The 14,277-nt window shown below is 45.8% G+C and overlaps 4 protein-coding genes across 4 annotated transcripts; 3 read left to right on the forward strand and 1 right to left on the reverse strand.

Moving 5' to 3' along the window:
- Positions 1-531: 531 nt before the first annotated feature.
- On the forward strand, positions 532-2,645 carry GLAREA_05730 (uncharacterized protein; the record flags this gene model as incomplete). Its single annotated transcript, XM_008079019.1, has 3 exons — positions 532-1,951; positions 2,535-2,559; positions 2,618-2,645. The coding sequence occupies 3 exons, from the start codon at positions 532-534 to the stop codon at positions 2,643-2,645; spliced, it is 1,473 nt and encodes a 490-aa protein (XP_008077210.1).
- Positions 2,646-3,151: 506 nt separating this feature from the next.
- GLAREA_05731 (uncharacterized protein) lies at positions 3,152-4,401 on the forward strand (the record flags this gene model as incomplete). Its single annotated transcript, XM_008079020.1, has 2 exons — positions 3,152-3,881; positions 3,944-4,401. The coding sequence occupies 2 exons, from the start codon at positions 3,152-3,154 to the stop codon at positions 4,399-4,401; spliced, it is 1,188 nt and encodes a 395-aa protein (XP_008077211.1).
- A 516-nt stretch (positions 4,402-4,917) lies between these two features.
- GLAREA_05732 (FAD/NAD(P)-binding protein) lies at positions 4,918-7,134 on the reverse strand (the record flags this gene model as incomplete). The annotated part of the gene is made up of 6 exons (XM_008079021.1): positions 4,918-5,137; positions 5,188-6,411; positions 6,459-6,787; positions 6,836-6,909; positions 6,965-7,019; positions 7,093-7,134. The coding sequence occupies 6 exons, from the start codon at positions 7,132-7,134 to the stop codon at positions 4,918-4,920; spliced, it is 1,944 nt and encodes a 647-aa protein (XP_008077212.1).
- Positions 7,135-9,283: 2,149 nt separating this feature from the next.
- GLAREA_05733 (FAD/NAD(P)-binding protein) lies at positions 9,284-12,170 on the forward strand (the record flags this gene model as incomplete). The annotated part of the gene is made up of 8 exons (XM_008079022.1): positions 9,284-9,332; positions 9,382-9,587; positions 9,640-9,779; positions 9,827-10,350; positions 10,398-10,576; positions 10,626-11,705; positions 11,755-12,111; positions 12,162-12,170. The coding sequence occupies 8 exons, from the start codon at positions 9,284-9,286 to the stop codon at positions 12,168-12,170; spliced, it is 2,544 nt and encodes an 847-aa protein (XP_008077213.1).
- Positions 12,171-14,277: the final 2,107 nt, after the last annotated feature.

A 14,277-nucleotide genomic window follows, 5' to 3' on the forward strand; every position in this document is an offset into this window, starting at 1 on the left:
TTCCATAAAACTCGGCCAGGACTTCGGCGGATTAAGTAAGTATTGAGATCACGTTTTAACATCACGTGATCAGCCCTTAGTACTATTTTAATAAAACAAATAGCTATAAGTCGTTACTTTAATTTTCTTCTTTTCCGTAATTGAAGTAACAAAAACACTCCTGGGAAGGCGTAACAAGTTATATCTAAGAAATATTGAAAATGCGTCAATGAAAATTACAACAGAAATTTCGCCCCTTTAGGTCTACACCCAACTTGATATTTTACCTTTTTCCAGCATCACACCAACAGTATGACAACCATTCAGCACATCAAAAGAGCTGTAGCCACAGATTTTGGGAATAGTGTTACATTCTTCTTACAAATGAATAAGCATGGGGGAAATCCATAACGGACATGGTCCTTCAGGGTTCATTTGGGGGCGCAAAATGCCCCTGTTGAACCAGACGACCTTCTGGCAGAATAAAGGCCATCGGAAATCCTAACGCTGCTCCAAAAGAAACCCCTTGACTCTTCCCAGATTCAGATCCAAATGTCTACGCATTCATACCAACCACTTACTCCGCGTCAATTCCGCGTCCTTAGACTCCTCCCAGGCGCCTATTCCGCACCCATAGAAACAACGCTACGACACGTCAACTTGGAAGATAAACCAAAATTTGACGCTCTCTCCTATCAATGGGGCCCAGAATCCTCCAACAATTCTCAGATCCTCGTCGACAAGACCCCTTTCACCATCCGTGACAACCTTTTCCTGTTCCTGAAACGCTTCCGGGCATCCAGCCAAAACGCCCAAGAACTCTACATAGATGCTCTTTGTATCAATCAGCAAGACGTGGGCGAAAAGGGTCATCAGGTCGCGATGATGAGTGAGATCTACCCGCGCGCGAAGAAAGTGCTTGTCTGGCTCGGCGAGCACGACGAGCATAGCCAGAAGATCTTTGCTGGAGCCGGTTTTCAGGACTGGGTATCGGCTGCCGTCCGAGTTTTTAAAGATGATAATGAGAGACTTGATGCCTGGACGAGTCTGCTCTCACGAGATTACTGGAACCGCACCTGGATCGTCCAGGAATTCCTACTCGCGCGCTCCATCGTTGTTTATTGTGGCCCGGATCATATGAGCGGCGACTCATTCTTTTCGACGCCACTGAACTATTACTTCATGAGCATAATGCAGAAGAACAAAAGAAAGAAATTAGGACAGCTAGACGGCATCCCCCGGTCTTTCCTACTATATTTCTGGAAGCAGAATCAAAAACCTCAGGGTCTTTTCAGCAGGAGCAAGACGTATTTTCCTGGGACCGATATCTTTCAGCTAGCCTTCAATTTTCAGTATACCGAATGTCAAAATGCATTGGACCATGTATTCGGGCTGATGGCCCTCGAGGATCCAAAGATGGGTCCACGGATCATATCGCACTACGATGTCTCTGCCCAGAAGCTGTTCATTGAGATATGCGTGTCGAAACTCGCAAAAGCTTCACGCAACGCTAATAAGGTTACTGATGAAGGCGTGTGTCTTGTAGTGATGCTCTTCCGGGGCCTCAATTTGACGTGTGATAACGCTGAAGAGGTCGTCGACATCTTACTCGACAACAAGCTCGTCAACAATAACACTTTCGTGATTGCTACTATCGCCACAGCATTTGACCAATTCGGTTTCTTGAAACCAGAACGCAAGTCGTGGATATTACCACAGACTAAAACCCGTCAGCCAGCCGAGCAGCTCGTTGCCGATATACGCAGCTGGCGAACATCCCAGAAGGATAGCGGGAACTGGTACACTCTCCATTCCATTCCAGAATCCCACCAGCCGCCTGGAATGCAGTTCCAGCAGCTCGACGAACCACTTTGGAGTCAGTACAGCACTCTCCGGAATACCATGGCCCGGAAAGCTGCCGCTGTGAATGCGCTGGGAGTAAACAATATGAACAACATGAACAACATGAACAGTATGAACAACGTGAATAACATGAACGCCATGAATAATATCAACATGAATAATATGAATAATTTGAATGTCATGATGGCGACCAATCCGGGGATGATGGGTCCAGCGGGGGGGATGTGCTAAAACTTGATTCGGTGGTGGTTATGATGGGGCTTAGCTGAAAGAGTTTGCTCGATCAGAGGGAGGTACATGAGGGTATGGATTTTGTGATAGTGGACGTCAGTGATTCGATGGGTGGTCTGGTAGCGATGATGAGGAGAGCGGAAAGAAGGAGAGTTGTATCACGAAAAGCGAAACTGCACAGAGCAAAACTGAAGAGGGTAGAAATGAAAGCGGAAATATGTAGACTTCGCTTGTACGTGAGGTTTCCTATACTATTTCGAGCTCTCCAGGCTCAGGGCTTGGCCTCTTACTGAGATTAACTACTGATCCCTGCTTAACTTTCGTATCTGACCCAAGCTGTATAGAAGAACGCCGCTGATGTGAATTAGATACATATCATTGCTGTTACGACAGCCGGATCGCTTGGCCCATATCGCCAACACATAAGAAATTTAAAGGCTAGCTCATTTCTGACGTCAAAGGTGCTGAGAATATAGACTACCGCATGTAGGTTCAAGAAAACGTCATGAACTGTCATACTATTGTTATTATGGAATCCTAACAGCGGTAAATCTTATGACGATCGAGGTTAGCAAGAACTCTATAACGCTAAACTAAAATATGTAAAGATTTAATTTTATCTAAAGAAATATAAGAGTATATATTACTCGAATAATAATATTTAACTCAAAATTTTTACTCAGCCTAGTACTTATAAAGTAATTATATAACATACTAAGAAAATTAAGAAGTTGTCCTTGTATATAAGACAAAATTATTGTAAGAATGTTTATATAGATGTTTCACTGTAGATATTTGCCTGAAAAGTATAGAGAGTCGACTAATACACTTCTACCCCAAGGGCAGATTCGGGCAGATTCGCTTTATGCCGCTATACTGTCGTGGCTATGTCACTGTGTGTGACGCCGCTGCAGGTAGGGATGTGGGGGCTGTGTTAAGAAGGCTACCTTAGAGCTGCCAGTTATTATAGTTCAACCACCAGAACATCGCATATTTGCAGCTTTGTTTCTCTATCTACCTTCATGACTGCGACGTCGTCCCAGGTGGTAACATTGCGGGGCTGGCTGAATTACTAGCTATGGATACCCAAAGCGGATTTGCCAACTCTGTTATCGAGGGCCTTTCCGCGCCCCATCCACGAACTTTGAAGGACCTATTCGAAACTTCAACATTCTCAATTCGAGATAAGTTCTTCGATTTGCTCGGCTTTCCTGTCGCATGGGATAACGGAGGGGAGCTTTCGAGGCTCATGTTACTTAACCAGCTTCACGACGAACTGCCCGAAGCACCAGAGTCTTTTCAGCACGTGTATTTAGCATGTGTGCCTCACGAAGGCTGGCCGATATCTTTCTCGCATTGGTCGGTCTTTTCACATGGCCAATTCTATCACTTGTCAGTACCAGGTCTGCAGTCGGGTGCCAAATTCCAAAGCAGTTTAGGCGTCGATAAACCGGAGAACGTCGTGCTGAAAACCGAAGATCCATACTCCGAAAACTCATCAACCATGAAGGGAAGACCGCCGTTAGTCGTTTACGAGGTTGGCTGTACAGACTACTCGCCGTCTGAAGTTCGTTTGATAGCAGAATGGTTGATCAAACAAATGCCAGTCTACGACCTATTCGAGAAGAATTGCCAGGTTTTCGCACTTTCGATGGTAGATCGTGTGGTCATGACGAGACGGGACTCCTCCGTCTTTGTTGGCACGAAGAGACAGATTGCTGACTGGGCATCTAAGGATCCTGCTGATATGCAGACGCATGTAAGTAGCTGGGAGAATGGATTCCGAGTCCAAGCCCCAGGAGCATTCAGTGAGTCTCTTGTGATCATGTATCTCGCGATAGGGGAAAGCTATATTAATCCATGTCCTTAGACAACCATAAGGTAATACGTACTTTAAACCTTGAAGGCTTCGCAAACAACTTCCAGCAGCACAGGCGCATTTCCAAAGCAATTCAAGTTCTCTACCAAAATGGACCTCTCGCACCTGGAGCGTATGATCCGACTGGCTCGAAGGGGCCCTGGAACTATGCATGGTCTACTTTCTCACTAGAAATGAAACAGAGTGGGCAAATATTTTCGAAGGTAACTCAGGAATTGGCCCAAGATATTAGGCGGGGAAACTTTCGAAGTGCGCTGAACGGAAGACCTGAGACCAAAAGAGACCTTTTCTTGAGAGCTAAACGTGATATGGAAAATGGAGTGGCTTTTGGAAAGGCATTATTATATTTTCATGCAACTGTGCTATACGGCACGATAAGCAGGGCACGACGAATGACTGCCGAGGAGGCTCATGACCTGGATGAACGAGAGACGGAGCTCGATGAATGATTCAGAATGAATTGAAGAGCATCATGAAGCCGTGTACCGTTACAGTTTATAACCCGCTATGTCGGGAGCTCTGCCATCAATTGGTATACGACTTAGGAGCTATCACAAAAGCGCATCAAGCTGTTTGGCTGTCAAGAAAGGCATATCACCCATCAGACTGAGTTTTTGCGTCAGTAAAATGTATCCTAAGAGCTTCAAATGTACCTTAGAGTTATTGGACTTCTTCTGATTGGACTTGGTTAGTCCTCGCTCTTCGGTCGAAATTTTTAGACACTAGGTGAAACGGTAATGTGAACTAGTTGCTTTCAATAATCAATTTCCTCTACTTACAACCCTACGATACAACAAAGCAAGCAAGCAAAACACCATAATGCGTTTCCCTGCCCCATCCCAAAACACTCAAAGTATGCACGCTAGACCGCTCATCATTTATCTTCTAGCCGATTAATATCTGCTCAGGTCTCTACCACTCCACCCTCAAAACGTTGCTCGCGATGAAAAAATAAAAAAGTTCGTCTAGTATACACGCTTGAATGGTGGGACCGCCTTGCACTCATTCTCGTCTAGGGTGGTACCGACCACACTTCGGTATGAGAGGTTGGTCTTTCCTTGGGGCTTCTTCTGGTAAGATAATGTGTGCTTCATCCATTCCTTGTCGTCTCTTTCTGGGAAATCCTCACGTGCGTGAGCTCCACGGGATTCGGTTCTAGCTGCTGCTGACTCTGCGGTTTGAACACTGAAATTTGTTAGTGATGATTGCTTCCGAAAGTGAGAGCGGGTACTTACGCGCAGGTCAACAAGTTTCTTAATTCGAGTGTCTCGACCAAGTCAGAATTCCAGATCATGCTTCTGTCCTTGGTGCCAACATCCTTGAAGGTCTGGTCAACAGCATTGATCTTGCTGACACCCTCATCCAAACTTTCTTGGGTTCTGAAAACACTGACATCTGTCTGCATAACCTTTTGCATAGCAAGACGAATCTCGTGTGTAGACTTTGGTCCGTCGGCAGTACGGATCTGGTCAAGGACACTGATAGACTCGGCACCAGCATCAGCGCTGATCTCCTTGTGTGGCATACCAGGCTCGAAGTTATCCCGAACAGTGTGCGATACAGCACGACCGAAGACGATCAAATCGAGCAGCGAGTTGGCTCCAAGACGGTTGGCACCGTGAACCGAGACACAAGCAGCCTCACCACATGCAAAAAGACCTGGGACGACCTTGTCCTTGCCTTCACCATCCACAGTGAGAACCTCACCAGTATATTTGGTTGGGATACCACCCATGTTGTAGTGAACGGTTGGAAGAACTGGAATTGGCTGCTTTCGAACATCGACACCAGAGAAGATAGAGGCAGTCTCAGAGATACCTGGAAGACGTTCGTGGAGAACATCTGGTGGCAAGTGACTGAGTTGCAGGTATAGATGGTCCTTATCAGGGCCAACACCACGGCCTTCACGGATCTCCATAGTCATTGATCGGGAAACGACATCTCGACTGGCCAAATCCTTGGCAGTTGGTGCATAACGTTCCATAAACCGCTCACCCTCAGAGTTGAGGAGATATCCACCCTCTCCACGAGCTCCTTCGGTAATCAAGCATCCAGCACCATAAATACCAGTTGGGTGGAATTGAACGAACTCGAGATCCTGGTTAGGAAGACCGGCACGGGCAACCATAGCCATTCCGTCACCAGTGCACGTGTGTGCAGATGTGCAACTGAAATAGGCACGTCCGTAACCTCCAGTTGCTAGAACGGTGTTGTGTGCTCGGAATCGGTGGAGGGTTCCATCTTCTTGGTTGTAAGCAATAACACCCTTGCACTCGCCATCCTCCATAATCAGATCGAGAGCGAAGTATTCGATGAAGTAGTTGGTGTTATGTCTGAGAGATTGACCGTATAGGGTGTGAAGGAGAGCGTGTCCAGTTCGATCCGCAGCAGCGCAGCATCGGTAGGCCTGTCCACCTTTGCCAAATTTCTGCGATTGTCCTCCGAACGCACGTTGGTAGCTAGCATCGTCAGTTTACATCTTCCTAACCAACATGTATGAACCTACATCTTTCCATCTTCCGTTCTTGAGAAGGGGCAACCATAATTTTCCAATTCGATGACGGACTGTGGCGCCTCCCTTGTCATATAGTGAATAGCATCCTGATCTCCTAACCAATCTGAACCTTTGACGGTGTCGTACATGTGCCACCTCCAGTCGTCCTCGTGCATGTTACCCAGCGCCGCATTGATTCCTCCTTGTGCTGCTACTGTGTGACTTCGAGTTGGGAAGAGCTTGGATATACACGCCGTGTTGAAACCTGCCTCGGCAAGACCGAAGGCTGCTCGCAGACCTGCTCCACCAGCACCGACGACGATGGCATCGTACTCGTGGTCCTAGTAACACATTAGAACCGAGACATTGGCTTCATCGAATCTACATACCACCACTGGATATTTATTGCTGAGGAATGGACTTGCTTCCTTCGCTCGCAAAGGCGCATGTGTTATTATCCGCGCTGCCAATCCGTAAGCTATGCCCATCATTTGTACACCAAAGATCGAAGTACATACCAGCAGGACGCGTTGAGGAAAATGTTCTGGTCTGGTTCTTCAGTGCCCTCGAAACCTGCAAACAGTGGATTAGCCATCAGTCATGCCATTTGCGATATTGACCATAACATTGTAGATATTCTACTCACCGAAGGACCAGCTGCGAACCTCCGCATAGCGATTGAAGACATATTGAAGAGAGAAGAGCACCAGGTGTAGAGGGGAGATAAGGGGACGAGACACTATTTAATCGGATGTTTGGAGGCGATTTCGCGACCTCATCGATGTCGAGATGTAAAATGCTCTAGTAGACAAATCGGCCAATGAGATGGTTCCTCTTTCGTGCTTACAAGTTTGCAGCCTCGAGTGCTTTTGTGCGCCTTCCGTTTATTGCCGACCGAGCCGACTGAAGTGCCGAGGCGACAGTTGACAGGAGATTTCACGTGACTATGGACCATCGGATCGAATCACGTGGAAGTAAAGGAAGAAGAGAATCAAACAATCTAGAACTCATTTCCTCCTCAATCCAAAATGCCTTCTAACATTCTCTATATCCATGCGGAGCAGAATGGACTGGGTATGATTGAGGGTCGCGGAAGTCAAATTTTTCGAGCACGAGTGACAAGTTTCATCGTCGGAAACTATTGATTTTCTTAGCTAAAGAGGCAATTGATAATGAAATTCAAGATGACTTGGGATACTTCATATTAATTCACAGGACACGAATTGGTTGCTAACATCCGTACTAGGCTTCTGTGTCTAGGTGCTTTGCGAGAAGCTTAAGCACATCTCACAAAGCACCAACATAACAACAAACGTAACCCGTGCTTACAAGTCTGACTTCTCTCTTTGATAAATGACAATCTGATTGATACAAAGTTCGACAGTGATTGGATTCTTTCGTTATGCTTTACTCCTTGAATATCAATTCAGCTTTTACACTATGTTGTGAATCATATTCAAGCTTGCAAAATACAATACTAGGTGGTGTAATGTTGCAATGTTCAGGGTCAATCAAGGACTGGTACCCCTCTTCAGAAAGACTTGTTAAGCTAACAATTTCAAATCTTCCAACAAACGTATAGATTTGCTCCTCATCATACCCAGAAAATTCCTGGTTTCCTTGTTTTCTGTTCAATCAAATGTTATCTAGTTGAACAAACCTTTTGCTCAACCCAATGAAGTCCCCCTTGTCGGCAGATATTTCTAGACGTCTTGCTCGAAGAATGCTAAAGATTTTGCCATCGCCAGATGACATGCCTGACTTCATGTAACTGAACAACGACCAGAAAAATTATATACTTAAAAAAAAGTTGAAACAAAATGAAAAGTGTTGGATTGCCAGCCAGGTCTGAAAGACTGAGAACCTTTGGACAGCTGTACAAGACAACACGTGATTGAGTCTCATGTGATTTTCGGAAGGATAAACAGTTCTTCCAGGTTCCCCTCGCTGTTTGTTCCATCTCACTTTCTGACATTTCTTCTCCCAAACACAACATCCGAAGCTACTCATTTGCATATCCAAGATTCCAAGCCCATGGAAAGTTTCATTTTGGGAGTTATTGGCGGAAGTTTACCTTTTCTTTGGATATTTGGAATTTCTCTATCCTCGCAAGAAACTGCTGGGAGGCTCTACACATATTCCGACACCTTGAACTTCGTACCCCTCGACCTGCAGGTACCTCGCCTCTTTTCTCTTTATCTCACGCATCTGACCAACATCACCTCCAATCATTCCATATGACTTGCAAATTCCCAGGACAAGTGTCGGGTTGGGAGTAGATAATCCGTCCTTTGCATCTCACTCTCATATTACCATCCTCGTCTGTCGTCCTCGTGGGCCTTGGGATTCTTGATCTTACTCGACCAATCGTCCAGGATCAGCGGTCGGTTGAACTATTTCGCGAGTGCGGAGAGTGAGCGCCGATGAGCCTGAATGCCATGCAAATTAAAATCAAAGCTATGCACTTCTCCACCGGTCACGTTGACCCGGCTGGCTCACCCGCAAGAGACTCATTCATTTCTCATCGTCCTTCATTAACACTAAACGGGTAATTTCCCCCCCGTTAAAACGTTTGGATTTCATACAGATCCCCAGGTTCGCTATTGAGCCTTAGCATGCACCATGTACATATCCCCGCATAATAAATCATCTTCCCCATGCTTATATTCCTCGTCTGGTGTATCCAATGGTGATTGAGGTATTGAGAGCAAGGTGTTGGTTGGTTCAGCCGAAGGTCGAAAGAAAAAAAGCTATAACTTGCTCAGTATCCCATCTGTGTAAGCTCAGCTTTCCTGTCTACAGCTCCGACTCAATTGATCAGTTGTGCTGCCGTCAACATGAAGCTAACTAACCTTTCTACTGGAGTTCTTGGTTCTCTTCTTTTCTGTGAGCTTTCCATCATCTTTTGAGCTCATAGTGTCTAACACGTTCATAGCTGTTTCTTCTGTGCTCGCTCAAGATTTTGCTCAACATGGAACCTTTACGGAGCCAAACACGAATATTACTTTCTATACAAGTTATGAACCAGATGGAGTGGACCCGTCAGGTTTCTCTCAAGCTTCCATCGGAGGCTATACATTCGGTATTGCTTTGCCACCAAGTGCTACAACTGTAGATTTCTATGATTATGTTGGTTTGATTGTAGGTTTTCTTGCCCAGCAAAAGGCAGACGGACGGTATGCTAATCCAATAGGTGGGATCCACACCTAATGGAAATGGATGGACTGGTGTTCTACAGGGCGACATGAGTGCATCTATGCCCAATCATCTCATGATTCTCGCCTGGCCAACTGGAAATGGTGACGAAGTTGTCACATCATTCCGTTACTCACCGTCAGTATCCTCAAATGCTCAAGCAACAAAGCTAATCTGTAATCCAGATCTTACCAATTACCTATTGCCTACAAAGGAACCGCAAAATTGACCCAGATATTCTCTAAAGTCAACGCCACTCATTTCACCTTGGTATACAAGTGCGAGAGATGTTTGATCTTTGACGATCCTACCCAGTCTGAATTCAATACTTCGACCTCTGCTGGAGAGTTCATCCAAGGATGGGGACAGGCGCTTGAGTCGGCAGCCGTAAAAGCAGATGCGATGTCTGATTTTGGACAGCATGACAATGGACAAGGTGTATTCAAGGTCGTCGTCAGTTCTGCAACTCATACGGATTACTCCAAGTGGGCTGCATTGGCGACATCAGTACCTACCGGAACCGTACCCACCACTACTCCAACTGCCGTACCATACTCCTCAGTCCCAGTTCCAACAGCCACCAGCTATGACTACATAGTCATTGGTGGTGGAGCTGCTGGAATCCCTATTGCGGACAAATTGTCGGAAACTGGAAAGTCCGTACTTCTTATTGAGAAGGGAATTGCTTCATCTGCACGATGGGGTGGAAGTAAGTGCGATGCTACTTCAAGGTCCTATACATGCTAACCTCCTCAGCTTTGCGACCAGAGAGTGGCTGGCTAGATGGCCAGAATCTGACCTGGTTCGATATTCCCGGAGAATGCAACAGAATCTGGAATGGTGGCTCACCAGGTGTCGCCTGCACTGATATGGATCAAATGGCAGGATGCGTTCTTGGTGGTGGTGCTGCTGTCAATGCTGGACTCTGGTGGAAGGTAAAGCTCATGCCACTTAAAATCATTGTTCCTTCACTGATAATCTTAGGCCAACCCATCTGATTGGGATTACAACTTCCCTGCCGGCTGGAAAGCAAAAGATATGTTACCTGCCACAAACAGGGTCTTTTCCAGGATTCCAGGCACAGACCATCCATCTTTGGATGGCAAGCTCTATGTGCAATCCGGATTCGACACTATCCGACAAGGGTTAGATAATGCTAAATGGACTAGTGTAACTGCCAATAATGTGCCAGAGAAGAAGAACCGAACCTATGCTCATACACCATATATGTCCTCCCATGGAGAGCGAGGTGGACCAATGGCAACCTACCTTGTCACTGCTGCAGGCAGAAAGAACTTCCAAATGTGGTTGAACACTAGTGTCGAGCGTATCACACGCATTGGAGGACACGCAGTCAGCTTAGACGTTTCTCCTGCTAACAATGGCGGTCGCTATGGAACTGTCCAGCTCACCCCAGTTACCGGTCGGGTCATCCTCGCAGCTGGAACTTTTGGAACAACTAAAATCCTTTTCCGAAGTGGCATTGGTCCAAAAGATCAACTTGATATTGTTGCTACTAGTGCAGATGCCAAGGTTATGTCGAACTCAGCAAACTGGCTCAATCTCCCTGTTGGAAAGAGTCTGAATGACCATCTTAACACTGATACAGTCATCTCTCACCCTAATGTCTCCTACTATGACTGGCCCGCGGCTTGGAATACACCTATCGAAAAGGACAAGGTTGATTATCTTACAAAAAGAATCGGTCCACTTACTCAAGCTGCGCCAAATATTGGTCCAATGATGTGGGAGGAGATCAAGGGACCGGATGGCATCGTCCGACAGTTCCAATGGACATCCAGAGTTGAAGGCTCTGGTGGTTTTGACAACGGTAATACTATGACTTTGAGCTTGTACCTCGGACGTGGATCTGTTTCCCGAGGTCAGACTACGATCAACAAGGGATTGAACATGGTTGTTTCGACACTTCCATATGGTGATGCAAATGATCTTGCAACAGTCGCCATGGCCCTTGACAGCATGAAGAGTGCCTTGAAGACCATTCCAGGTCTCACTTGGTTAGCACCAACCCTTAACCAGACTGGTGCTGATTACCTCAAGACAGTAAGCATCATTTTACGTCTCCGTGGTAGCAGTTGCTAATATATTTTAGATCCCATTGACGTACAGCAATGTTGGTGCTCGTCGTTCAAATCATTGGATGGGTACTGCCAAGCTAGGTACCGACAGTGGTCTCACTGGCGGAACCTCAGTCGTCGACACAAACACCAAAATCTACGGTACCGACAACATGTTCGTTGTAGACGCCAGTATCTTCCCTGGAATGCCATCTACCAACCCATCTGGCTTGATCGTCGTTGCTGCTGAGCGTGCTGCCGAGCTCATCAAGGCTTTACCTGCCCTCAGAGCCGTTAACAAGGGTGGCCAATGTGGTGGAGCTAAGTATACAGGTGCCATGGTTTGCGCGAAACCATTCACTTGCAAGGTTATCAATAAAGACTTATCAAAGGTACACAAATTTCTTGAATTACTGGAATGCATCAACTGACTTGTCTTTAGTGCTCATAAACGCTTTTATGAATAAACGACTACATAAAATGAATTAGGGTCAGCAAAACCACGTCTAGAGGTACCAATATACCACTAGATATTTGTATATACATTCCATTCTATGCTAAATATTATTACCATATACCACTGCAATTCTATCTATCTCAATTGAGTATATACGCCAATCAAAGTTTCCACATAACCACCTCTTCACTTCCCCAATAATATTTCTCCACACAACCCGACTACCGAGCTCCCTGCATGAGATCTCACTAGGCACATCCCGCCTATGCAACACTCGTATGCGGAACAATTTTGAGGTGTCATGTGGTGCCCTCGCGGCTAATCCACTCCACGTTTCTCGCGTACATGAGGCTGAATGGAGGGGATCCACCAATTGAACTGGCTAATGTTTGTACGCCACTCGAGGATCCCAGATATCTTTTATTTAAGCTGATGCGGTTTTGATTTGGGGAGTGATATCAGATATTAAGCATTTATCTCTGGGAGTATTTAGATTTGACAGCTTCGTGTGTAATATCCCGCTGATATGACAGCTACTTTGAATATGTACATATCGGATATCTCGAATATGAGTTTGGCTTTCAAAGGGGATGGGGGTTTATGGTACGCCACATCGCAGATTCCGGATCACAAAGATTTGAGGCGTCTCGGTCCGCTCGCCGAGTCGTATATTTGTTTCTCCGTCGAGCGTTGCATTCCGTGTGGAGTGCTGTATTGGGGGTTTTGGTGTGTAGCGGAGGTATCTTGGTGTAGGGTGTGTGAAGGCGGAGGAGAGTTACTGCTTTGGTACGAGTGTGTGAAGACTGAGTACTTTCGTGTGCGTGGAAATGAGAATAGCGCTCGGGAGGGGTTGTGTGATGGTGGGCTGGAGAAGTAGGGTTTGGTCTAGACTTTTTTGGTTGGTAGATGGGAGGAAAGCTAAGTTGTCGGTCCTCAAGCTATGCAACTCTTTGTGAGGGCCGGGGTATTCCATATTGGGTCTACATCTGTGGCGTATGGGGTCTGGATAAGGCTCTGGATGGGATCCCCATGGGGTATGTGGCTTTTTTGTGTTGGGTTTGTGCCGTGAGAAGGTGGTAGGTGGTAGACAGACGTCGGGTTGAAGGTAGAAGAGCACTTATTTGTAGAAGGCCTCGTATGTAGGGTGGTGGATTTAATGGTAATAAGGAAACGACCTTTACCTATCTATCTATATACTAACACTCACACCGGTGCTTCTGTCAGATAGATTATCTACACCCCTCTGGCTTAAATCATCTGCTACAGCGACAAGATAATCTTGTCAGTATTTGTATCCTTTATCAAATCACCTCTCTACTTATACCCTGTAATATTACAACTGTAAAGACTTTCTAAATTTTTACTTTTAAAATCTGCTGGTTGGCGGAATGGGACATGCGCTACAACGTTCTAGATATATCATATTCTGATCGTCCTATCCTTCTACTTGCAACTAAGGCGGTAAAGGAAAGAGAAAGCATTATCTACCCTCTCAAAACACTCCTAATTCCGGGTTTTCATTTCCCACATCTTGATACGATATAAGCGATATTTCTAAGTTTGGATGTAGTGAGGGTGGTGCTTCGAGTGAGATTCAAGTTTGTCGTGGTTACAGGAACGACGGGTTTGGGGGGTTGTACCTTTGGGTGGAGGTGGTGTGGCGAGGTGGTGTAAGAAGTGTCTATTCGTTGTCCGCCAAGAGAGACTCTGATTTCATGACGTGATAGAGATATGCTTTTCGCGCTTAGAACGTGTATTCGTCGTCATTTGCGAAAAACGATTGAGGATGGACGGGAGGTGAGAAAGTGAGGGAAACTCGTATCTAAGAGAAGTATGGAGACACATATGTTGGTAGATGGGAGTAACGTACTAGTCACATATCGCAATACGAAATCATACAAACAGAGTTTCAACGTAGACCTCTATCCCTTCAAATGGCAGCCTTACGCTCATGTCCCCTCAGATGATTTAATCGTCTACTAGCGACGGATCATTGCGCAATTGACGTATTTGACGGACGTGTATAGAGTAATTGACTCCTTATATGGAAACTTTAGTATAAAGCCGACGAGTTAGCAACTTTAGGTAGTCCAAGAAAGGT

This window comes from Glarea lozoyensis (assembly GCF_000409485.1).
Source record: "Glarea lozoyensis ATCC 20868 chromosome Unknown GLAREA10, whole genome shotgun sequence".
NCBI classification, from domain to species: Eukaryota; Fungi; Ascomycota; class Leotiomycetes; order Helotiales; family Helotiaceae; genus Glarea; species Glarea lozoyensis.